Source organism: Papaver somniferum, chromosome 3, assembly GCF_003573695.1.
Source record: "Papaver somniferum cultivar HN1 chromosome 3, ASM357369v1, whole genome shotgun sequence".
In the NCBI taxonomy this organism is placed as follows: domain Eukaryota; kingdom Viridiplantae; phylum Streptophyta; class Magnoliopsida; order Ranunculales; family Papaveraceae; genus Papaver; species Papaver somniferum.
The window spans coordinates 182,148,069-182,173,705 of record NC_039360.1 but is presented as its reverse complement, the minus strand read 5'-3'; the positions used below and the strand labels follow the sequence as shown (position 1 = coordinate 182,173,705).

The following is a 25,637-nucleotide window of genomic DNA, read 5'->3' as shown; positions in this document are numbered from 1 at the left end:
TAATGATAAATTCATTTATTACGATTATAGGCTCAACCAAATCTCAAAAAAAATGGGGTTTTGTAAAATCTCATTTTGGGGCTACTCTGTATTCGGTAGTTATGTGAACTATTTTGACTACCGAATATGGTTGAATATTTGCAAAGAGAGTCACTGTATAATCGGAAGTCAGGATTTTACCTCATTTACTACCGATTATAGGCTCAACCAAAATTCAAAACATAGATGATTTTGGCAAAATCTCATTTTGGGGCTACTGTATATTCGGTAGTTATATGAACTATCTTGACTACCGATTATGGTAGGATATTTGCAAAGAGAACCAATGAATAATCGGAAGTCAAGATAACTTCATTTACTATTGATTATAGGCTCAACCAAAATTCAAAAAATTGAGAATTTTTGCAAAATCTCATTTTGGGGCTACTTTATATTCCGGAGTTAAATAACCTAAATTCAATACAGATTATGGTAGCATTTTTTCCAAAGGTCTACTTTAATCGGGAGTCAAGATAACTTTATTTACTACCGATTATAGGATAATCAAAATTCAAAAGATAAAGAATTTTCGCAAAATCTCATTTTGGGACTACTCTATATTCGGGAGTTAAATAACCTAAATTCACTAACGATTATGGTAGCATTTTAGCCAAAGGTCTACTTTAATCGGGAGTCAAGATAACTTTATTTACTACCGATTATAGGATAATCAAAATTCAAAAAATTGAGGATTTTATTTTGGAGATACTTTATATTCGGAAGTTATATAAACTAAATTGACTTCTGATTGTGGATTAACTTCCCGATTGTAAAATTATCTACCGATTGTAAAGGGTAGTTTGGCCATTAAAAAAACGGGAGATAAGGGATGGCTACATTTTATGTTTGGGTGACCTTTTTTGTCTTTTTGTGTCGCCCCTAATTCTTTTGGAGTCACCTTAAAAATGCAAGGATATTTTGCTCTCCCTCTAACAAAAATCCAAAAGGAAAAAAAAAAACTTAGAATCAACCTGTAGCCGTTGGATTCACATAAATAAAAATCGCATTTCATACTTTAGTTTTTTGTAAAGAACGGGACGTCTTTCTCGAAGATCTATAACCCTAAAACTTAATTTTCAGATTTCCATCGCCGAATGATAACAAAAGTTCGGCCACAATCTTCACCTGTCTGTTTCTCTCTTTGCATTCTCCGATAATTATTACCGTCTTCCCCGTTGTCCGGCGACATCTCATCTTCCTTAATTAAAGTACCGCATGATTGTTAATTTCCGCCGTATTGTATAGTTCATTTCCTTACTTTTCAAATTCAGGTAAAAAAAATTTCTCTTCATGAATTATTGGGATTTTTGTGTACTATATGTATCTCTCTATATTGAGCTTCAATTTTGAGGTTCTCGTTTTAGGGTTTCTCTTTTGCCTCTTATTCTAAGGTTTTACTTTTAATGCTAGCTTAATAAAGGTTCTGTGATAAATTGCGCACTGAGCTGTACTCTTTGCTTGGTGATATGGACCCTGTGGTTCTGTTGGTTTAATCTTCATGGTAGAGGGATAATGTTTTGGTTTCATGTAGGAGAAGGTAGAATGGTAAGACGAAAAGATAGTTTCTGGGAGTATGCAGAGGAATTAAAAGGGCGTTTTCGTTGCAAATTTTGTCATAAAGATTATCCTGGGGGAATTGCACGGGTCAAATCTCATTTGTCTAGACAACCAGGGATAGATATTGCCATTTGTAATTCCGTGCCAGATGATGTCCAAGCTTTGGCTTTCATTGCTGTTCGTGGTAAAGATTCCCCTTACAAGAAAAGGAAAAGTGTATCGTATTCAGCAAACGGGGAGGGAAATGCAGTTGATTTATCGTTAGTCAATGTTACTTCTTGTCCTGGTGCTTCTACCGATGGACAACAAACTTCTATAGTAGCTTCTTGCAATAAGGATATGGGTAAACTGCAAGTGGATAAACTGGTAGCTCAAGCCTTTGTAATGAATAACATTCCCTTCGATGTTATCCAGTCACCGTCATTTGTTTCAATGATGAAGGCAGTTGCTGAATGTGGTACTAGTTACTCGTTGCCAACCTATATGAATCTTTGTACAAATTTGGTGAGAGATGCAAGGAGCGATGTTGAGGAGTATGTCAATACAGTAAAGGAGTCTTGGCCTCTCACAGGATGTACTTTAATGGCAGACATTTGGACTGATTCGAGAGATTGCTCTTTAATCAATGTAGTTGCTTATTCTCCAAAGGGGGCTGTTTTCTTAAAATCTGTTGAAATATCTGCGCCAAGGAAAGGAGATGCATTTGTTGGAGCTATGGTTATGTCTCCTATCATTATGCTACACGTCATGCAGGTAATGTGGTGCAGATAATCGCACCAGGTAATGTGGTGCAGATAATCGCAAATAATGCTACACGTCATGCTTTTGAAGATGATTGGGTTACAAGGAGATATCCTCATATCTACAGAACACAATGTGCTGCCAGTGAGATTCAAGTTCTGTTGGAAGATTTTTACGAAGGAGTTGAATGGATACATAACATTGTCGATGATGCCAAGATAATAGTGGATTACATGTACAAGTACCCTGAGGTTTTAAGGTTAATGAGGTCACACACTGGTGAGAAGGAGTTAAAAAAACCCTGTAAAACCAGATTTTTTTCCCACCATATAATGCTTCAATCTATTGCAGAAGTTGAAGCAAATTTACACTTGACTGTTGTCTCTCGGGAGTGGATAGATCTGAGTTTCAGCAGAACTGAAGTTGGAGACAGTGTTACTCGAACAATTTAAAGTGAAACCTTTTGGGGAGGACTCAAGGATGTAATATCAGTTTTCGAGCCTCTTATAAAAGTACTGTATTTGGTTGAAGGTGAGGGATCAACTGCTGGTTACTTATATGAGTCGATAGAAAAAGCAAGCGTGGAGCTCAAGCGACGGTTTACTACTGATCCCAGGAAATACTTTGAGCTGTGGGAAATGTTTACAAAATGGCAGGGAACAAAAGTTCATAAGATACACGCAGCAGCTGCATTTCTAAATCCCTCTTTAATGTATGATGGGAAAATCAAATATGAGCTGGCTAATGTTAGAGATGGCATGAATTACGTTGCAGAGAACTTACTTGGCACAAAAGAGATGGGCGATTTTGCTGCACAATTGTTGCTTTACAATGGCAAAAGTTCAAAGCTGTTTAACACGCTCTCAGTGTTCATGATGAAGAAGGCTCATCCACGTAGGTCCATTGGCTTTTAAGGTTGATCTGTTCTATTATTTGCTATGTACTGGATTTGTAAGCAAACTTTTACACATTTTGTAGGTATCTGGTGGGAATATAACGGCGGAGAAGTTCCTTTGCTACGTAAGGTTGCTATCCGCATTTTGAGCCAGCCATGTGCTTCTTCGGGTTTAGCACGAAATTGGAGTGCATTTGAAGCTGCAAAGACAAAGAAGCTAAACAAGCTACCTGAGGACGTCTTAAATGATTTAGTGTACGTGAGGATGAATTCAAAGATGATGGCTTCTTATAATGACCCCGAAATGCGAGATAGCTTTGCAATTAATCTAGAGAAGCTTGAAGAGCTTCCAGATTACCACAACGACAATTACGAGGAAATTGAAAACAAGGAGGCTACTGCTGATTCTACCACATTCACATTTGATGAAATGCTTGGCCTTGGATCTCCATCACAACTTTCTAACAATGCGGCCGCTGTTTAGCAGTAAACTTGGTTTTTGATGGTTTTAGAACTTCTCAAACAACTTAAATTGTATAATTCACCTTTTTGATTGTTCAGGTTACTGCTTGGGTTTTCACTGTTGGGTAACACAGCTTGAGCTGTCATGTATTCCTCTGCAGCAATTGAGAAACTTGAAAAACGTTTTTGTGAGAGAATCATTGCCATTATACCTTTTCCTCTTTTTGACAATCTCCTGTTATGTCAAATTTTAAACTTAAACTCGTAGTAATTTTTAAGTCTTAAACACATGTCTTCAAGATTCCAACCAAAACAAAAGAAAAGACGTACAAGAAAAGCAAGTTTAATAGAGAAGAAATGAATTTGGGCTACCAAGGAAATGAAACTTCATCTGCAAGAGAAGAAACAAAGAGTAGAGTAGAGTGAGATTAAAGTGAGGTGTGTGTAAGCTATAAGTGTCCAACAACCAAGATTAGGTATCTCTGTCTCTTTTTAGATTTCTCAACCAACTTGAGAGCATGTAATATCAAATCATCAAATCTTGTTAGCAAAGCTTAAACCGTTGAGCAGTCAAATATATAAACAAGAAACTTTGTCTTCCAAATTTTTCTAATGCTATGCCATTAACCATATCATTTCTCCTGAAAAATTAAAAATCAATTACTATTTGTTTTCTAGTTTTGTTTGTTTTGGTGTTCTTGTATAGTACGTCCGTAGTAAGGATGAGAAGTCGCATCGAAAGACTAGTGATCCTTCCTTTCTCCATCGGTTGTGTTTCTCAGTCTAGTGTAGCTGTGGTGGATGATCCTAAGAAATCAAAACTTGAACGTGAACAATCAGAAAAAGAAGATGAGAGTAGCACAGATGGAGAAGAAGTAAATACAAAGAACTCAACTCTTGCTAAACCAAATATCTCCTTGAGCTTCTACAAATTGATAAAGAACTTCAAGAACTTGTCTCAGTTGTTTGGTAATCCTATAATGCCAATATGTTTTAAGTTATTTGTGTGTTTTTGGTATAATTTATTTATTTATTATCTTTTCTTGGTTTGGTTTGGTTTTTTTTATTGTTTTTAGCGTACAAAGAAGATGATGACATAAAGATGGATATGGAAATAGGATTTCCAACAGATGTTAAGCATGTAACACAAATCGGTTGGGATGGAAATAATAGTAAAGCTACAACCATTATCAAGGGATGCAGTTGGGACAATAACGAGAACAACCTAAATCCTCTTGAGCTCTTCTCATCTATTCCTTGCATGGATTCTCTAATGTAGTCTTTAGCTGATAATTATTAACCTTGTTCATGCATGGGTTTTTGTATTTGTTTCATGATGTTTATGATAAATGATGGTGATTAACTTGTTGATAATCACAATGAATCCACACAAATCTGAGTTAGTAGTAATTCTACACAACTATGAACTGTATCTATGTTACTTTTAAAATGACTGTATTTCTTAATTTCGATATTTTAACCATATATATATGTATGTATTTTGACAATCGGTCGTGTCAACACTAATACTAAAATCCCATTAGTAGTTTTCTTTTTAGATAAATGTGATTTATTTTCAACTGTTTATTTTTCCTGCCAAATACAGTTTTCCAATTAAAAAGATTAAAGAATCCATGTAGAAATGTGCACCAGCATAAACCAAGAACTAGAAATGATCACGAGTTCCCGACTCATTTTCTTTCAATTTTTTACCGGGCTAAATTGGGACCTATGACACTTAATTCGGGCCTAAGACTAAAAAACAAAAAAGGTCATTAAGAAATAATCTCTCGAAACCCCTTATCCTCCTATTTATGTTAATGCGTAATATGCCCTTATTCATTAGTGATGATTAATTAAGTTAGTATTAGTTAAATTAATTAGTGATTGAGTTTGATTATAGTGGTAGGATTATGAATTTCCTCTTTTAAGGTTTGGAGGGAAAGAACAAGTAGAGGGAAAAAAGTAGGGTTTGTGATTTTTTTATCAAAAATGAAACTTTATAGTGACAATGAAGACTCTAGTAGTGCTGAAGAAGTGGGTGCATCATATAATCATGATTTCGATCCTACCGAATTGGATAATTTGTTGAATGAAGAAGAGAATGTCAACCAAATAATGCTTGAGGATATTATTCAAGCACAAGAATAATTTCTCCGGGAAGAAGAAGGTGATAATGCTTCAAATAGACAGGTATGAGTTGTAATGATCCACAAACATGTATTTGCAAGTCTAGAAAGCCCAAAAGGGGAAAACAATTCAAAAAAATTCCCCAGAATCGGTTTATTCGATATCACCACATAAACCGATTCTGGGTAAAGTCCCCAAATTGGGTACAACAATCGGTTGTTGTTCATCATCATATAATTCGATTGTAGTAAATTTCTGGCGCGATGGGTACGTGACCAAAATCGGTTTTTGTTGGTGATGTGCATAATCCGATTCCTTCACTTGATAATCACGTAAAATACACGAAGTTTACAATCGGTTCATTTACGTGTATATGTAATCCGATTGTGAAGACGAAATGTTCCAGGAAAAATGAGGTTCAAAATCGGATTACATGTTATGTAACGTGAACCGATTGTGAAATTTGGGAATTTTTCTCTGAAATCATCAAGTCCCTAATCGGAATTTATATTTGTACATGTAATTCGATTCCTGACAATCGGTTCTCTCGACTGTGACACATAAACCAATTCTAAAACCTCAACTTGTCAACATATATTGTAGATTTTTGCGGCGTTTGACGAAGATCATCCCAAAGCTGTATCTCTGTTGGGTCCTGATACCTCTGCCCACTATTTCACCGATTTGGAATGGAAAGAAAGAAACGATGTAAAGCAATGGTTTATTGACACGGGAATAGAGATCAAATGTGCATTAGTTTTAGGTCGCCGTTCAAGTAAAGATTGTTTGGAACTTGTTTGTGAGAGAGGTGGAAAGCAAGAAATTCACTGCGCAAAGGACGGACCGTATGCGAAGAACACGACAAGCGAATACATTACTAAATCAAAGAAGTATGATTGCCCGTTTAAGATTATAGTTAATAGACCCAGTGGACCCAGTTGACCCAGCGGTAAGGTATACAAGCTCTATAAAGTGATGAATGGTTGTCATAATCATGATGATTCGGAATCTCTTATTGGACACGCGGCCGTTTTTGGGTTGAAACCACATCAATTGGAAACAGTTAGGTCGATGAAAGCGTGTAAACCAAGTGACATTCTTAGGAAGATTAAGGAGGATGATAAGGATAACTTGTCCACTTTGAGGCAAATTTACATGGCAATAGCATCCTTTAGGAAGAGGGAATGGGATGCTAGAGCGGTTATGGAACAATCTCAGTGGTTAGCCGATCAACACGGATACACAATGAGGAAGCAGGTATTGGAAGGCAAAGTGACTCGTATTTTCTTGGCGCATTCGGAGATGATCAAGTTGGCCCAATGCTTCTATCAAATTTTGTTAATAGATTGTACGTACAAGACCAACATGTTGTTGTTAAACATTGCTTGCCATACTTCCGACAAGCAAACTCTCACGGTAGCATGGGGGTTTATGGATCGGGAGAATGATGTGAGTTTTACTTGGATGCTAGAGACCTTGAAGAAGATATACCGTAGCGATCAAACTCTGAGGATCATGGTAACGGATAAGGACCAAGCACTAATGAATTTCATAGGGGTAGTTTTTCTGGACGCTAAGCATTTTCTTTGCACATGGAACATACAATGCAATATTAAAAGTAATTGTAGGGGTCATATCCAAAATCCACAACCACAAAAAGGTACCGCTCGTAAAAATGAGGAAGATGAGCATCTTCAAAATCTAACTCCAGAACAACGAGATGAGGACAAGAAGAAAATGAAATTGGAGTATGAAGCGAATGGGTTACTATGGAAGGCTTTTCAACATCATTGACATTTAATGATACACTCAATGTATGTGGCCGAGTTTGGATCTTATTTGGAGAGTTTTATTGGGCTATGGAAGAAGGATTATGAGAAATGTATGGTTTATTGCTTGAAGGAATTTTTGGATCCGTACAAGGAATATTTTGTCTATGCTTACACCTATCAACACAAGCATTACAAGAATGAGGCGACAAGTATCGCGGAAGGATCTCATGGACGTTTGAACAGCTTGCTCTGAGGGAGCCAAAACAGTGTGATTACGTACGGTACAACAAGCCATCCATGAATACACCAAGTCTGATATCGTCAAGATAACCGCGAAAATGGAAGAGAGTAGGATGAAAATCATCACAAGCTACAAGGATTATCATTGGTTGATTAGACGTTTAAACTATAGGGTGTCTCACTGGGCAATCATTTCTATGATGAAGGATTACAAATACTATGTGGAAAAAGAGATGGGGAGAAGGAGAATTGTATGTTCATGTATGACGATGACGGCCTTGGGATTTCCGTGTCGTCACATGATTTCGAGGTACCAACAAGGAATTCCTTTTGAAATCATTGATCTGTTTTGGAAGCAACTAACTTTCAAACCACCCTCAACCGAAGAACCACTTGAATCCTTTGTGGACACGGATATTGGGAGAGAACTCATCGAGATATTAGCAAAAAAGGATGGTTTGGTACGAAAAGTTTTGATGTACGACTTAAAACTAGCCGTTAACCCCCATATGGTACCGGTCGAAGAACCAACGGTTCTACCGCCGACGGGTAGACCACCTACCAACATGGATATGAAGGAAGAAAGGAAAGAGTTTAAGGTTGCAATGAGTACCGGAAAAAAACCCGTTATTGAGTCATAAAAGAAACTTTTCTCAACATGAGTATGAAGACGCCAAATATGAAGAGGCGCAGGTTCCAAGAAAAGGGGTCGACCAAAGAAGGGGGAAAGTGGGATAAGTAGCGCACAAGCCAAGACAAATTTTCCAAAAGTTCCTTCACAAATTGAGCATGAATAGGCACCGGCTAAGAGGAAAAGGGGTAGACCAAAGAATGGAGAAAGCGGGACAAGTAGCGCACATATGGTCCTTTCAAATGATCCAATCGCTCCTTCGCAACATGAGGATCCAATCGATCCTTCTCAAGAAAGTCAAGCGCCAACAATAAACGATGAGCCAAACGATCTAATCGTTCATTATCAAGAGAGTCAAGCGAGTACAACACGAGTATCAAGGATACATGCATGAAAGGGACAAGTAAGACAAATGGGTTCTATGGTGACTCTGAGGGCCACTCATGGTGATGGAAGCACGCCTAGGTATGAACGAGGTAGACCCCATCGAACGTGTTACACCATATTCGAGGAGTATTATTCAAAACTTCCTGAATTCATTAAGCCATGTGTGTTATCTACCGACGATGTGGATGCGGATGAGAATTGTGGTTACCACGTTGCGTCGGAACAAATAGACCATATAAGTTTGGTGGACGATGAGAACCTAACCCAATGTCAATATTTTAGAAAGACGATGGCCTTATGCCTACAAGAAGACAAGGATTTTTACATTTCGATGATGAAGGAAGGATTAATAAGTGAGATTTGATGAAATGGTTGCTAGTGTTCAAGGGCCAAAGGGGAATGGACCAATTACCCCAGAGTATTGGATGACCATGCCTCTATGTGGTCATATTCTGGCAGAAACGTGGAGTTGTGATGTTCGTTTATTTGGTCAGGGAACATATTATACATACGCCTCCAAGTACACCATTTGGGATGAATCGCTGAAGGATCGGAGAATTGCATTATTCAACCCTAACAACATACATTATATCGGTCTCAGGCTATGTGAAGATTGTCCATTACCACCGATGTGTAGGTTTCATTATGACTCAGAGCTCACCAAGAAATGGCTATAAAAATACGATCCCAACATGAGGCGTTGGGAAGAGTTAGTCGAGCCGGATCAAGTGAAGGGTCTCCAAGTGCTGGAATGAGTATTTTCCTTTTGTTAAGAACTTGAACTATCGGATGCTTATATTTTGTCGCTTTCATATATTGTATGTTGCAAACGGAACCAAGCTTAATTAATGAAAGTGATTTGTCTTTTTTGGGTACGATAGACTCATGAAATTTGTAACGTAATCGGTCTTCTAATACTTTTTTAAAGTCCGATTTTGGAGGTAGTTTGTTACAGCTTTTTCAGAATCGGTTTATACTACAACTTCTATAAACCGTTTCTGATTTCAAACAACAATCAGTTTACGAATGAAATATTATAAATCGATTTTGAACAAAACTTGTCTGGGATTCTTTCAGAATCGGTCTTTGTGGAAGATAATATAATCCGATTTTAGGAAGAAAAGGTTACAGAAGAATACACAATTTTTAACTAAATAACCGGATTACATATGGTCTAACATGATCCGAGTTTCTTTCATAATCGATGTTTATGGACGATACTGTAATCCGATTTTGGGAAGAAAAAGTTACATAAGAACAGATAATTTTTAACTCAATAATCGGATTACATATGGTCCAACATGATCCAGTTGTGGATCATTTCCACTTTTCATAAACTCTTAAAATTGAAACTAGCACGGTTCTATTTCTTAGTGTGAGCTTCAACTATCAATCCCGCTTCGAAATGATAAAACCGCTCTCCTCTCCAAGCGGTATATTCATCCTGTGCCGCGAACCTGTCTCCTCTGTGTCTAGCGAGAATCTCGTTGTACTTGAGGCATAATTCCCTAACATGATTCTTCCTTGAAAAAATGTGGGATGGTTCATAATTATAGCGTGGTTTCTTGCTTGGTTCTTTACAGAAAGGACCCCAACCAACTTGAAGCCAAAATACACTCTCATCTTGATGTTCTTTGGGAAGATCCTTGACTATGTAATAATTTTTAACCCATTCGGTCTCTTCCCTTAGTTGGAATTGCTCTTGACCTCGTTTCTTTGCCTTGAGTTTCTCTTCATTTGTAGTTATTTGTTTGCTTAACATTTCTTGCATTACATTAATATATTTGTTAGGTGATGAAGTCGAGGTCACGTTTTTAGTTGTTTGTTCGCTTCTTTTGTGTATCTCTTCTTTCATTGCCGCAATTTATTTGGTTGTTCGCTTGCATCTTCTAAGTATATGTTCGATTGAATTGGTAGTTGATGATGATGGACTTGACATCTTCAGATGAAAAAAAAATTAACAATGGAGAAAGATTTCTTTGGACTAGGTAGTGTATGATAGAGAAGAGGCTATCCTCTTTATATACACAAAGTACCAACGACTATAATTTCAAAAAAAAAAAAAAGAATAGCTGTTAACAGTCACAATCAGATTATATAGATGCATTAATAATCTGATTCTTGATTTCTCTACAAATCCGAATTTGAATCCAGAATCCATTGATGTGTGCATTAGCGTAAACCGATTGTGGTTGATGTTCAACAAATCAACCCAGAATCGGGTTATGTAGGTGCACAATAAAAACCGATTGCTACCACAATCGGACTAATATGGTGCACACATAAACCGATTCTGGGTGGATTTTCAGAAAATTTGATGAGAGAATTTCAAAGATTTAGAGGTAAATCATTGTAGAGTACCTCTTTGAAGGAATGGATTAAAGGGATTTAACTCAATCACTTGAATTGTTTGTTTTTGGGTTTTTTTTTCCAAAACCCAAAAAGAACTTAGATTTCAAATGTTGTTTGTGATAGATTAGGATTTAGTTTTGATTTTGATGGAAATTGAAAAAAAAAATGACTTTTGATTAATGATTTTTGTATTTGTTAATTAAGTGATTATGATTTTGTATTTGTGTTAAAATAATTAAGATTTCTTTAAGGGTTATTAGTATTTTACCATCTTTTAGACATCCCATATCCTTTCCTTTAAATTTGTTGAAGTGATTCATAGGCCCCAATTAAGTATCATAGACCCCAATTTAGTCACGATTCTTTATCCATCTCAAAACAAGCCAACACGTTCAGAATCAAATGTTCTGCTAAGATGGCAGAGTTGATCTTGTCGGGTGCAATAAAAGAAAACTTGCCGGTGGTTTCGTTTGGTGGTAAGTGCTTGTGGTAGCTGGATACACATGTCTAGCTAGCATTAAGAAATGCTTCTTCCGATCTCAGTGCAAAGCCTAGATTTCCTGGTACATTCATATGTCAAGCACCTATCTAACCCAAAGTGTCCAGTCATCCGTGCCACCTGTCTCACTGACAAAACCAAATATTGTCATCAAGTTAACTACCACTGAATCAGTGATGTCAGCCATAGACGTGCTTATAGCATATTTCAATGAGCGCTCAATCTGAACATTTTCTAGGCCAATAGAAATTTTCACCAAAATAGAAAGAAAAAAAATATCAATTTTAAAAAACAAATAAAATCGGGCATTTCTGGCGATAATATAGTTTCTCGTAAGAATCCAATATTCGTGGACAGAAATTAAAATTAACAATTATTCATTCCACGTCAAAAAAATCACTCTTCAATGACCAAAAGGACCTCAGTTTGTACCAACGCATAGGGAATATTCAAGGCTACTTGTGTACTTTTGATCAATTAAAACATTCACCATTTCTTCTTCTGCATTTCTCACAGCTCTCACCAAAAAAAAAAAAATACAGCATTCCCCATACATCAAAGATTGCACTTCTAGAGAGAGACACTGAGTTTGTTCCCCAAAGACATGGCACTTCAAGTTTCATTATCGTCTTCACTGATGTTGTCGACTCCGAGCAGCGGTGGTAGTTCAAGGTCAGTATCTCAGTCAGTAGTTGTAGCAGATCATTTGAAATTTTCCACTGGAGGTCAAAGAATTTCTAAGGTCTTTAAAAGTGTATCCTTAAGGAATTCTGAGAACAGAAGAGGGGCTAGAGTTTTCACTGTAAAATCGAGTTTAGACATAGCAAGTCCTGTTGTTGGTCAAGTTACTGAGGTTGATAAGGATACTTTCTGGCCACTTGTTAAAGGTGCTACTGCTGAAGATAAGATTGTTGTTCTTGATATGTACACTCAATGGTACCAGTAAATCTCTCCCTCCAAAACATTTCCTTTTTTCTGCATTCATTTTCTTTAAATTAAATTATCTGCGGAGATATTATGATGCTTGGTTTTATTTTAGGAATTTCACTCTCAATTTACACTATCCAGCCTAGAAAGTATAACCTTATATGCATAATTAAGCTTCAGTTGCTGAGGCCCAAGAGGTTAAGTATAACTATTACAACATTATATTTTAGAAGTTAGAAGAACCAAGCATAATGAACTGAATAAATTTTCGGTTCATTATGAAACTTAGCTCTCCATACAGCTTCATCCCTTAGGAAGATTCATGATAGTGAAAGCATCATAAATCTTCTGTCGGTACCTGACGGACGCAGCATGAGTGGCACAAAGTTAAGGTTCCAATCTTACTAGACTGGCAAATAGTTTCCTTTGGTAGTTCTTCTGGAGTCCTTGTGTTCTGTTTGACTCATTAAGGTTCCCAAAGATAGTTCTGTTACAGACCAAACCTTGTGGTAGATTTGGATTTGGATGTCAGATGTTGCTTCAACTAACACTTTTACTCAAACGCGCCCAACGCAGTCACATTGGCCTCATCTCTTTGACGGATGTAGGATGAGATATTTTTCGTGAGTAGTGTTACCAAATCTGATCTGATTTTCTCTTCAAAAATGACTAATCAATTCTACAGAACACTCGGATGAATTCTGCTTTTTATTGCACATGTTATTTTCCAATTCACTTGCCTTGACGCAGAAGTAGCTGTCATCCTGAATTACTGTCAGTTTCAATCCCAAATAGTTATCAAGATTAAACTAGTATAGGCCATCGCATTGCTACACCATGGTGAAATTCTGTTTTCTAGAACTGGTATGGGTGATAGAATGAGAACAAAGTACTATAGTAGTTCGGAATATTGATGAGCAAATAGGGGGTCTTCTAACAGAAACTTGTTATTTGCTAATGCTACACTCCTCTTGGACATTTAAAGATTCAAAAGCTTCTCGTTATGGTCTAGAATTGCTCAGCACAACGAATTGTTACTCTTTCGCTTCTAATATCTTCTTGTTTCTCTTTTCAACTATTGAAGGTGTGGCCCTTGTAAGGTTATGGCTCCGAAATTCGCTAAACTAGCCGAGAAGTATCTAGATGTCGTCTTTATGAAGCTTGATTGCAACAATGACAACAGGGTATGTCAATAAGTGCCCCTCTAATTTCAGTTTATTCCATCCCTCTCTACCCTTGTGTCCCCTAAATTAGATGTGTGTTTTTAATGTTTGCAGCCATTAGCAAAGGAGCTTGGTATAAAGGTGGTCCCAACTTTCAAGATCTTCAAGAACAACGAGGTTGTAAAAGAAGTCACAGGGGCCAAGTTTGACGATCTTGTCAAATACATTGAGGATTTTAAATAGTCTCTATCCTCCTAACACTTACTTTCTTTTCGTATTTATCAATTGTTCATAAGGAATTGTGTACCCCATTACGTAATAAATTTCTTACTTTGTTGTTATGAATTTCTTCCAAACCAATTCATACCTTTCTACTTCCTCATTGTAACCTTAAGATTGAGCATAGATATGACAGGACAAAGCTCTTAAAGTCACTGTCTCCGATATCGGGTAGGGATTCAACCTAAAGAAAAAGCCCACTACATTTTAAAGATCATTTCCAACAGTTGTTGGCTTCTGTCTCTACTATCATAAATTCATGATGCAGCTCCATATGCAATCCAAATATCCCTTATGAGTGCATGCCCCAAAGAAGGGCCACAATCAATTAGTATTTGTATGCAAGAGGGGCCCAAATCAATAAGTGTAACGACGAGTCGTGCTACTGCACAGGCTGTAACTTGTGTGCAGACAATGTAACCCTTGGATCCCCTTAACTAGTGAAGGGAATCGTTCGATTTCAGTTCCCTACAACCACTCACTTAAGGTTATCCAACAGTGTACAAATATAGTCCACTATTATATCCCTTATAATAAAGTTACAGCAAAGAGTTATTTTGCGACACAGCTATTTGCCGCAAGTACTGATTTTTGACGAGAATGATACACATGATAGATGAGTAGAATCATTCTCACAGAAACATCGATTCCAAACAGGCCCAAAACCTCTCTACAGGAATTAAATAGCAGCCCTAACATATTGAGATTGCATTAGACGGTAGATATTACTGGACTTTTATGAGTTACCAAGAAATTAATAATACCAGAAACTGCAGTATATTAGGAAGAGTTAGATTTTATTGACGTGAGGGTGAGGGGTTATAATTATTGATATTTAATGGATGTACAGGTGATCTTTGAAGAATTGGTGTTGAGAGCATTAATTTAAACCCTATCTACTTTTGCTTGCCATGAATGCTTGACCTGAACTAATTTTAATGGTGGTGGGTTTTGATTGAAATACACCATTAAATAACCCTCTACTCTCTCTCACTCCTCTTAAGTATTAACGATCCTCTCTTGCATGACAAATTTCAAAAATCATCAATAAGAGTTGTGTTTATGTCTGTGTATTCCATCTTTTATTACATGTGACTATGTGAAGAAGAACATCAAATCCCATCTCTATGTCCCCATAAAAACTCTCTCCCTCTCTCTCTACTTAAAAGCAAATTTCTTCAATTCTGTTCCCATACAGTTTTTGGGTAAACCTAGAGAGGGAAAGAAGAAACATGGAAATGAAACAGCAAGCACAAGAGCTATACTTGAAGGAAAACAGGATGAAGAAAAACCAGCACTTTTGGAGAGTTATGGACGATACTGAACTTTCGTTAGCTCCTTCTACTCAGAGTATGAATTGTTCCTCTTCTGAATCAGAAACTGATTCATCGAAGAAGAGAAAGTATTATTGGGATGATGTTAAAAAGGAACCTAGTTTTACTCAAACTAGTCTTGAACTTCAACTTAAAGATCCACTACCATTAGATTGGGAACAATGTCTTGATCTTCAAGTAAGTATATTATCTTACTCCACCTATTTAATAGCTTTTGTTACTAAATTGTCATTCATTATATGGACTAAGAGAGAAATCGGGTCTTTATCGTAGTTTTAGTTCTATGTTTGCATTTATCAGAACAATCAACAAGTTTTCTGATAACACTTTCTTTGGTTTTTGTTGTAGTCTGGGAGAATGTATTATGTCAACAGAAAATCTTCGAAGAAAAGTTGGAATTGTCCTACAGAACAGAACTTAGACCTCAAATTAAACATGTCAACACTTACAAGTTCAGATGGAAGCAGCAGCAGTAGCACTGAGATGCTTGAAGGTTCAAAGAAGCAAAACTCATCGAGCAGTAATACTATGTTTGCTGTTGCTTGTTTGAAATGTCATCTTCTTGTCATGCTCTGCAAGTCATCACCATCTTGCCCCAACTGCAAGTATGTGAATCCACTGCCAACCCAACAAAGCCCAAGGCCGAAAACCATCAACTCCCTCAACACACTCAGTCTCCTGAATTAGCAGAACAAAAACCCGTGGTTAAAAATGTTGGTGATGATGATTAAGTATATAATAATCTGTTTTAGGTTGGAATGGCAACATTCTTAGAGAACTGTCAGTTTAATTACTATATCTATTTAAGTCCGTGTTTGCTTTTAGACTTTTAGTGATGTATTTCTGAGCACACACAATACAATGTGAAAAGTTTTCAGGTTATATTATTCAGTTTTCTATTAATGGTGTTATAACTTTGAAGAGGAAGTAGTAGCAGTAGTCGTAAATGAAAGTTCATTTTTTTTCTAACTTAACCAAGTAAATAGACATAGTGCTTCAGATTAAAGTTCATACTTTTTTCATTTATCCGAGTATTGTTTGGTAAATCATATTAACCAATCATTTATGTACTGGTTCTTTGGGAAAACTTAGATCAATATACCTGGATATCTAGAGAGTCTAGTTTAAATTAGTCACAAACAAAAATCAATCTAGTTCGTTACTGGTCTAGTTGAAACAAACCCTTTATTGAGGGTTCAGACATATTATCTATCACTAATTTAAGTAAATGGAATAGCATGGGTTTAGGTCAACAAAACTATACACAGAGACATCCGTTTTAAAGTGTGAAGGACAAGCACTTGATTCTATTTAGTCCTTCCTAGACCAGTTCACTGTGTCCGATTGATTCAAGAGTGAAAAATGGGTACTCACTCTCATCACTGGTACAATTTAATTGTTCTTGGCAATAACAAAATCAAATACCTTTAGATACAAGACAAACAAATCCTAATATTTAAGGCTCAGTCGCTTCCTTGATTTGCTTGTACAGGAAATAGTGTTGTTCTCTCTTCTCATTCAACCCCTGCATTTTCCTGCATCATATGAAAATTTGTATACCCTCTTTAGATCAATCATGTTATAAGTATGAAAATAGAAGTGGATTCTTACTTCCTTTGATATGATGGTATCGAGAGACGACTTAACCTGCCATGGATCCTTGATGAGCTTCCTAGGCATCAAGAAAAATTTGCATTTTAATCTCCATTTGTCATGTGAAGCCGACCTAGTCCTTGTCATCTGTTTTCCGGTGATGCCCTGTATATATATGTTGGCAAATTAGACACTTTCTTAAAGGATGGTTAATAATTCTACATAAGCTATGCCACTTGTGTCAAGGAAAAAAAACCTAAATTACCACTACGCGACCAGCAAAATATAAAGGACAACGTATTTCACGGATTTCGCGTTCACCTGGTCACATCGTGTTATCATCCTCGCCAACAGACGGCCAATCCTCTGCAACCTACTTCGGTAGGTTTCTTACTTTCTTTAGCTGAGCTATGTCTTATCCTCACTGTATTTTAGTGAAGTATACACTGTTACTTTGCTTCACATAGTTCTTGCCGCTGTCACTTGCGATAACAAGGTTGCTTAATGAAAATACAATTTCCTTTAGCAGATAACTGTTAAGTCATGACCGCATGACCAGCCTCATGTAAGCTCATAAATTGTGATGTTTCTGGTATATAACCTTCTAACCTTAATAGAAAGAAAATATCATCTAATAGTTGATAAATCTCCTGATATCGAGGATGTGATTTATCTGCAACCACAAACTCATGCGACTCCCCTTCAACTTCTATTGAGCTACACCCTGGAGTTTTTTTAATCCCCTGGGATCTCATCATTCTTCTAACCATCCTTACATCCTCCCATCTTCTTCCAGCAGCGCACATGTTTGCCAGAAGCACATAAACTCCACTATCTTTAGGATTCAAATCTAGAAGTTTACCTGCAGCAAATTTACCTAACTCCACATTTTTGTGCATTCTACATGCATTGAGTAGTGCACCCCAAGCAGCTTCGTCTGGTTTCATAGGCATTATCTTTATCAGCTCATAGGCCTCTTTCAAATTACCAACTCGACCAAGTAGATCAATCATGCACACGTAGTGCTCTGCTTTTGGCTCTAGCCTAAATACTTCTCTCATGATCTCAAAATAAGAACGACCTTGGTTGACCAACCCACCATGGCAACATGCTGACAATACGCCCACAAATGTGATATCGTCAGGCCACAGTCCATCTCTCTTCATTTCCTCAAAAAGGTTTAGGGACTTCTCAGCATATCCATGAGTTGCATAAGCCATGATCATGGAATTCCAAGACACCAAATCCTTCTTTGTTATACTGTTGAAAAGCTTTGCAGCCTCATCCAGATTACCACATTTAGCATACATGTCTATGAATGCATTAGTCAGAGTAACACTAAACTGAACTTTCTTAAGACCAACGTAATATTTGTATATCCATCGAGCAAAATCTAAGCAACCCAATTGAGCACAGGCAGAGAGTACACAAACAAGTGTTGCCTCTATAGGCTTAACACCCTTCTCCTTCATCTGATGGAAAAGTTTCAATGCTTCTTCGGGTTGATTATTTTGCGAATAACCTGCAATCATAGCATTCCAAGATACAACATTCCTTTCAGGCATGTCATCAAAAAATTTCCTTGCCAAGTTTAAATTTCCATCTTTCGCATAGCCACTGATCATACTAGTCCAAGAGAAGACATCTTTAGCTTCCATTTTATTAAAAACTTCTCTTGCAGTCGTTAAGCAGCCACATTTAACATACATATCCACTGATGCATTAACCAAATTAGGAGTACGTTTAACATTATTCTTCTCAATATACGCATGAATCGATCTTCCCAAGCTCAAATTCCCCATCAGGGAGCAAGCTGAGAGTATCGTAATCATAGTAACCTCATTAGGTTCAACATTTGTCGATAACATCGAATAGAATAGCTTCATAGCCTCATGAGGAAAATTCTTCTGCACATACCCATCGATCATAGTCGTCCAAGTAACGACATCTTTTATGGAACTTGTATCGAACAAATACCGTGCTAAAACCAAAGACCCAGATTTCATATAGAAATGAATCAACCCATTCAAAACTAACACGTCGAAAGCAAAACCCAGTTTATAAACTTGACAATGTACCTCTTCACCTTGAGAAAATCTCAGAAACCGCTCACAAGCCTTGAGTGTGAAAACAAAAGTTCGATTATCCATTTCGATTCCTTCTCTTACCAGAAAACGGAACAACAAGAATGACAATCTGGGTAACTGAGATTTAGAGTAACCCTTAATCATTGTATTGTAAATGTAAATATTGGGTTTTGAAATTTGAGAAAAAAGAAGATGGGCATGATTAATATTTCCAGAATCAGAGAGAGCACAGAAGGATAGAAGTCGACTTACAGGAAACAGATGAGCAATTAAACCATTTCGAGTCATATAAGCTTGGATTTGTTTTAGTTCGTACATTGAATTGCATGATTCCATGATTAAGAGAATTGGGTTTGTTATAATGAGACTGCTGTTTGTGTTCCATTTGGGTTTTACAGCAGAGAAACAAGAAAAATGTTTCAAATTTTGAAGACTGGATAAGACAGGGGATAGAGATGGTGCAGGCATCGATTGAAGAAAACTAAATTTGATTGTTTCTTCGGAAACTTTGAGTTTCGCTGGTAAAAGGAGTAATGCTTCTCCTCTTCCACCACTACCCACTTCGCTGGAGGAAAAAAAGGAGGAGAAGGAAATAAAACGTTTTCTTCTGCCGTTTCTTTCTTTTCAGTGAATCGGGGTGTGACTCGGATGGCGTTTTGATTGTTTTCAGTAAAAAAAAAATAGATGAGGGCGGATCCGGTGACAGCCCCCTCCTTTGACATGGTTTGACAACGTCTCTCATCTGTTGGATAACAATACATGTAAGGTCCAGATTTGGAAGGTAGTCCTAATTATTTGACGGATATTTTATTTTACCCGTGACCCGATTACATATCAGACATATTTTTTCTTTTTTCTTTTTGGGATATTTCTCTCTCTCATATCTAGGGGTGTGCAACGGACGGACGGTTGCGGATTAGGGGTCACCCGCAACCAAACCGTCAAAGTTGCGGATTTGAAAAATCAAACCGTGACCGGCCCAATCACCCGCGGATTTTACATCCGCGGATTGTACGGGCCGGTTGCGGATTAACCGCGGATTTGTTAGGCCAAGCCCACTAATTTTAGAGCAGAAAATGTTCCATTTCGGCCAAGCCCACTAACAGCTCTAGTATAAATGGGCTTTGAGAACCGCAACGGTGCGGAGGAACTATATGTTATACATCTCAAATATCAATTCAAATAGCAGCAAACAGTAGAAGTGAGAATTTAATCTAGTTACATTAGTACATATACTAAGTAAATCCCGAGAATTCACTCTGCATAAAGATCAAATTATATCATCTTTACTCCTGAAGTCATATAGCAAGAAAGTTAAAAACAAGGACCTTAGATGTAGTGCTGGATCATTACCTTCCCTTATGAAACTATGTTTGCATGTGGCATCTCTGGCCTGGGTACTGCAAGGCCATTTATACTGCGAGTTTTTGATTGTTCCCAACGGTGCGGGTAATCCGCGGTTTTTAAAAGACAACCGCAACCGCAACCGCACCGCGTGCGGATTTGAGAACTCCATCCGTGTCCGGCCCATACATCTTGCGGTCTGGGTGAAATCCGCAATTTTGCGGACGGATACGGGTCAAATCCGCGGTTACGGTTTTTATACTCACCCCTACTCATATCTTATTTAGGTCTTCCCTCTTTCGTCATATCTCTAAAATTCTTTTTTTTTTTTTTTTGTTAAACCTTGATTATCAGAGATAAATATGAGATGAAGTAATCCTCGTTATTCTTTTGAGTTTGCCTATTCTTTCAGCAATCTCCTTTACTTTTCTTTTCTACTTGTAACACCAGTATAATTTTTCATCAACAAAAAGATCGAATCCATTCATAGTACCAAACAATAAAAATGTCACAGCCGTCTTTAAAATATATAATCCTCGGCTACATACAAGAAAAAATTAATCGGATACTGTCACATGGCAAAGAAAATGATCCGCTATATAAGCGCCTAACTGATACACAAAACTATAGACCAGATGTCATGGGTGCAGTTAAATAAATTTCTCAACTATATCTTCGCCTACTTTCCAGTATACTTTATAAGTGTGTTCATCACCATTGACCTCAACCACTTTTGATCGATACTTTACAGATGCATTAAACTCTCGATGAACCTTATCAAAGATAACACGGGTGAAAATCTTAGATGCATGTCGTATGAATAGACTTGTAGTCTTCTTCTCGTTCTCTAACGTACATTCTTTCCAGTGCCTGGTCACAATTTTCGGCAAATTCTCGAAGAGATGTCCTAGAGTTCACATAGTGATCAAAAAATGAATTAATACTTTCACTTCTCTGGATTGTATTCATCCCGGCAAAAAAGAACTTCTATTGTAAACCGGTATCCATTTTTCACGAATATCGTACAAGTCTTTAAGCCATTCATTCTCGGTCAATTTAAACTCTACTAGCATAGACTGCCATTGTTTTTCAAAATCCTCAACTGTATATGTAAATCGTGTAACCTCTTTGACTGTTGGTTTAAAGTTTGATTTCTTAAAAAATACATGACTTAGCTTCTCTCCAAAAAATTTCTTAATATGCCATAAACAGTAACGGTGGCGAGTTCTAGGTAGTACCGTGGCAATTGCAATTGTCATGGCCTGATCTTGATCAGTAAGTATAAAAATTGGAGGAGTACCTCCCATTGCTTCAAGCCATGTCTTAAACAACCAGGTAAAAGTTTCTTTAGTCTCATCTCCTAGTAATGCAAATCCAAAGGTAATAGACTGGTGGTGATAGTCCGTACCTGTGAAAGGCGCAAAAGGCATACTATATTTGTTGGTCTTATATGTTGTGTCCGAGGGTACAGCATCTCCGAAGGGGCTATAAGCCATTCGTGAACGCGCATCGATCCAAAATAAATTTGCTGCCCTGCCTACTTCATCCACTTGTGCTGCATAATAAAAGCTCGGGTTTTCAATTAATCGCTTCCTAAAATAATCAACCACCGCTTCGGCATCTCCAACATCCAATAATGATTTTATGACCGTCCTCAAATGATTATAAACATCCCTAGAAGTGAATGTAGTATTTTCAGTCTGCCCAAATAATGATACAACCTTACCAACTGGAAGTATATTTTTGTTAAATGCCTCTGCCAAACTCTTAGCTTCGGGCGGTATATACTTGATTGACCTCATGAGGACTCGTTTTTTTAGGAGACACCATGTCGTGATTATGTTCTTGTATAAATGCATTAATGTACCATATCTTGCGTTTTGTGTCCAAAGCAATACGCATCATAAATTACAGGCAGTTCTCATGGTGGAAGTATTCCTCTTCTTAATCTTCTCAGCCTCGGGCTCGGCCTCATTATCAGAATCATCAGAAATAGATTCTTTTCCATAAACTCCTTCGCAACTGCAAACAAATATAACTCTACTTATACCTCCTCTTTGTGCAGTGGCATACGAAGATCTTTTACGTGTCGAAAATCCGTTACTTCTCTCATATTCTTTGTAGAAGATATTAGCATCTTCGATACTAGAGAACTCTAAACCAACGGATGATTTTCCATTTTCTGATGGCATACCGTTACAAGTAATTTTGTTATTTTCAGCACTTGTATTCATTTCACTGTTAAGTAAAGATGAAGTAGTCAATTGTGTATACAAAAAAAAAAAAAAAACTAGGATTTATATTTTCCAACTACAACTAGTTAAGTAGTTCGTTATACAAATACAAGAGAACAAAAAAGATTACTAAATCTCATGTTTACCTTTGATAATCGAGGTCAGATAGAAAAGTAGAATCTTGAGCTATACTGATTTCTTCCATACTGGATTATGTATAGTAGAGAGGAAGATGAGAGGTTTTGGGATATTGGAAAGACGGAGAGGTGAGCGAACATAACTCTTTTTCTGATATGTAATCGGGTCATGGGTAAAATAAAATATCCGTCAAATAATTAGGACTACCTTCCAAATCTAGACCGTACATGTATTGTTATCCAACAGTTGAGAGACGTTGTCAAACCATGTCAAAGGAGGGGGCTGTCACCGGATCCGCCCTCATCTATTTTTTAGAAATAGAAATACTACCAAATATCATGAACTGCTTCAAAGGCATTTTTCATAGCCTAAAAGTGATATTAACTTCAGCCCTGCCTATCATGGCATAAGCATGTTTTTGTTATTCCTTTTTTGAGTTTGTGTTTTCCCAGTTATCAACTCATCTTAAATTCAGCTCATCAATAGTTTAATCAGCCATTTGTTAACCATATTTTCTTATTTTTCCATATTTTAAAATAAACCATCAAAGTAACCCTAGCAGCAATAACTGCAATCTCATTAACAAAATATTTTGTTAGAGCATAGCTCGGTTGAACCCACCAAGTGTTGGTATGTCAAGTTTGGTTGTCATATTTTAGTGTGTCAAAACTTATCTAAGAGTCGCTTGATTATGTACTAGAGACAACTTCGTTTAGGTTAGACTAGAAAGTCTAGGAATGTTGAGACATACAAGTATTACTCGAAGATCTGAAGAACGTGAAGAAGTAACGAACTACAACGATGACATCATCCTTCCTCTTGAGGTTAGTAATATTGACTTGAACTGTTTCATTCCTAATGTATCTTTCAAGTCGTGTTGTATTGAAAACGTAACTGTGAAGCTGTGTATTGGATATATTACTCTAATAGTGAGACATGATCATATGATCATAGTATTAGGGAATTAGACTATGAAGTACAACACTTATCTTTTGAACTTCGTAGATATGACATCGACATAATCTTATGAATGTTGTTATGATTATGTGAAATAGTGAAGATTTCATCCTAGGAAACAATGTTTTACATTTGTTTAAAGGAAGTACATTCATGAACTCGTTTTATGAATCGAAAGGGAAATCGCTAGGCTTATTGGTACGGCTATTCATTGCAAATATTTAGATTACCAATATGTGTGAGATGGTAGAACCGATCGTAACTTTGTTATGTATCTTGGTACAAGTAATCGCTCATATCTACAAGATTATGATACTCAAGTGCGAAGAGGTAATCGCAGGTATTGTCACTACATTACATTGCTTTCTAATTAACTTATTGCACATAAAAGGATACACATTTCTTAGAAGGTTCTGGCATGAGTCGTACAACATAATAGATATTTCTCTACAAGTCAGCACATATCACCATCATCGTACAGCTGAACTAATGGGCGATATGAATATATCCATCTCACACAATGACCTGGGGGAAATATTAGTTCTCTGGGTTATGACTGATCTATACAAGTGCAGAAAGTCAGAATTGGTGCTCATGGAAGCCAGTGCAGTTGTAAGTAGTAACCCACTTAGTGTGACTAGATCACCAGACAAGATTGAATTAAACGAGTCCAGTGATAAAAGGGTCAGATGCATGGGTTCAAGGCAGTGGGATGTCAATAATGAGGTGAATGAGCCTGGCCATACATTAAGGATCCAGTTTGAGATAATCTTACTCTCTTCAGACACAGGGATTGCTAATCAATCTTGGCAGGTCAACAGTGGATATGCTACTTACTATACTTTCTTTGCACAAGTCTTGGTCATTACAATCTTGCATATGGGGATCTATTCACGACTGCAACTCTATAGGAAACTTAATGCTCATTCCCCAACGGGTAATGAAGGTACAATTGCTGTGCAGAAAGGTACTTATACAATTAATTGGAATGCAATTATTGAAGTTGTTGTTCAGCGCTGCCATGGGACCATATCCAAAGGTATTATTGCTGCAAGTGGTGCTCTTGTTAGTACCCACCAAGCCGCAAATTATGAAGACACTGAGTTTGTTTTCCTTGGAGTATTAAGCACAGTAAACTTAACTACATTGACCACTACTGAAGGTGGAACATCGATTGCTTTTGAGGAAGGACTTCAACCAAGTTTGATTCATACATTTCAGATGAATGGTTTCATCTTTTCATGGTTCCGAGTGTGGAAGCTTGTGAAGTTAACATTTCCTTCGGTAATTGAGATGAAGCTCCAAGTCCGTGACTGCTTCCCTCTTCATTGGTCGGGCTTATTTCATATCCTTGAGGACAAGGATAATTTGAAGTAGTGAGATTTGTCATAAAAGTCAATGGTAGACCTCACTTGTTTAGCGCAACCATTTATCATTGTCCCATGTTATAGCTTTGGGCAGCCTTAGCCATAGGTTTAGTAGCAAATATGTATTGTTGGCACGTGCTTCACACATGTAGCTTGTTGAATTGTAATTCGGTCCTTATAAGGACAAATCTGATGTTTTAGCTAGGTATGGAAAAAGAATAATCAAAATTTGCTTTTCTTTCCCAAACTTCTGTTCTCCCCAGTCTAATCTCTATCCTTAGAGATTCTGAGTTGTTTCTGTGTTATTTTGTAACGTAGATCGTTACAGAACTTGAATCTTCAACCAAAAGACTTGAGGATAAAATGGACAATCTCAAATCCAGGATTGATCTAATCGAAGATGAGCTTGATGAATACATGGAATATGAGAAGAGTCTTCAAAGTAAGTGAAATATCGTTTGTTTCTTGTTAAAATAATGTCTAGGAAACTTCTTATGAGAATTTATTCT

The 25,637-nt window shown here is 37.1% G+C and overlaps 6 protein-coding genes across 9 annotated transcripts; 4 read left to right on the top strand and 2 right to left on the bottom strand.

Moving 5' to 3' along the window:
• Positions 1 to 1,083: 1,083 nt before the first annotated feature.
• LOC113358212 lies at positions 1,084 to 3,883 on the top strand. Of its 3 annotated transcripts, none has more exons than XM_026601746.1 (3): positions 1,084 to 1,310; positions 1,571 to 3,231; positions 3,316 to 3,883. In XM_026601746.1, the coding sequence occupies exons 2-3, from the start codon at positions 2,976 to 2,978 to the stop codon at positions 3,714 to 3,716; spliced, it is 657 nt and encodes a 218-aa protein (XP_026457531.1). In that variant the 5' UTR covers positions 1,084 to 1,310; positions 1,571 to 2,975; the 3' UTR covers positions 3,717 to 3,883. The 3 variants fall into 2 exon arrangements, 1 of the variants encoding a protein (XP_026457531.1); XR_003364287.1 differs by lacking the exon at positions 1,084 to 1,310 and having other exon boundaries at positions 1,336 to 3,231.
• Positions 3,884 to 4,206: 323 nt separating this feature from the next.
• Positions 4,207 to 5,202, top strand: LOC113361947 (CRIB domain-containing protein RIC4-like). Its single transcript, XM_026605015.1, has 2 exons — positions 4,207 to 4,663; positions 4,771 to 5,202. The coding sequence occupies exons 1-2, from the start codon at positions 4,417 to 4,419 to the stop codon at positions 4,971 to 4,973; spliced, it is 450 nt and encodes a 149-aa protein (XP_026460800.1). The 5' UTR covers positions 4,207 to 4,416; the 3' UTR covers positions 4,974 to 5,202.
• Positions 5,203 to 12,211: 7,009 nt separating this feature from the next.
• LOC113358211 (thioredoxin F1, chloroplastic-like) lies at positions 12,212 to 14,140 on the top strand. Its single transcript, XM_026601745.1, has 3 exons — positions 12,212 to 12,641; positions 13,717 to 13,816; positions 13,910 to 14,140. The coding sequence occupies exons 1-3, from the start codon at positions 12,310 to 12,312 to the stop codon at positions 14,036 to 14,038; spliced, it is 561 nt and encodes a 186-aa protein (XP_026457530.1). The 5' UTR covers positions 12,212 to 12,309; the 3' UTR covers positions 14,039 to 14,140.
• A 758-nt stretch (positions 14,141 to 14,898) lies between these two features.
• LOC113358210 lies at positions 14,899 to 16,311 on the top strand. Its single transcript, XM_026601744.1, has 2 exons — positions 14,899 to 15,585; positions 15,757 to 16,311. The coding sequence occupies exons 1-2, from the start codon at positions 15,307 to 15,309 to the stop codon at positions 16,093 to 16,095; spliced, it is 618 nt and encodes a 205-aa protein (XP_026457529.1). The 5' UTR covers positions 14,899 to 15,306; the 3' UTR covers positions 16,096 to 16,311.
• On the bottom strand, positions 15,949 to 19,631 carry LOC113358209 (pentatricopeptide repeat-containing protein At2g22410, mitochondrial-like). 2 transcript variants are annotated; one of them, XM_026601743.1, is made up of 5 exons: positions 19,341 to 19,631; positions 17,323 to 19,205; positions 17,056 to 17,166; positions 16,834 to 16,943; positions 15,949 to 16,086 (listed from the first exon to the last, which is right to left on the bottom strand). In XM_026601743.1, exons 1-2 carry the CDS (start codon positions 19,554 to 19,556, stop codon positions 17,538 to 17,540), a joined length of 1,884 nt encoding a protein of 627 aa, XP_026457528.1. In that variant the 5' UTR covers positions 19,557 to 19,631; the 3' UTR covers positions 15,949 to 16,086; positions 16,834 to 16,943; positions 17,056 to 17,166; positions 17,323 to 17,537. The 2 variants fall into 2 exon arrangements, with proteins under 2 accessions (XP_026457528.1, XP_026457527.1); XM_026601742.1 differs by having other exon boundaries at positions 17,323 to 19,631.
• Positions 19,632 to 21,397: 1,766 nt separating this feature from the next.
• On the bottom strand, positions 21,398 to 22,234 carry LOC113360407 (protein FAR1-RELATED SEQUENCE 5-like). The gene has a single exon (XM_026603917.1). The coding sequence runs from the start codon at positions 22,232 to 22,234 to the stop codon at positions 21,398 to 21,400; it is 837 nt and encodes a 278-aa protein (XP_026459702.1).
• Between the last annotated feature and the right edge of the window lie 3,403 nt (positions 22,235 to 25,637).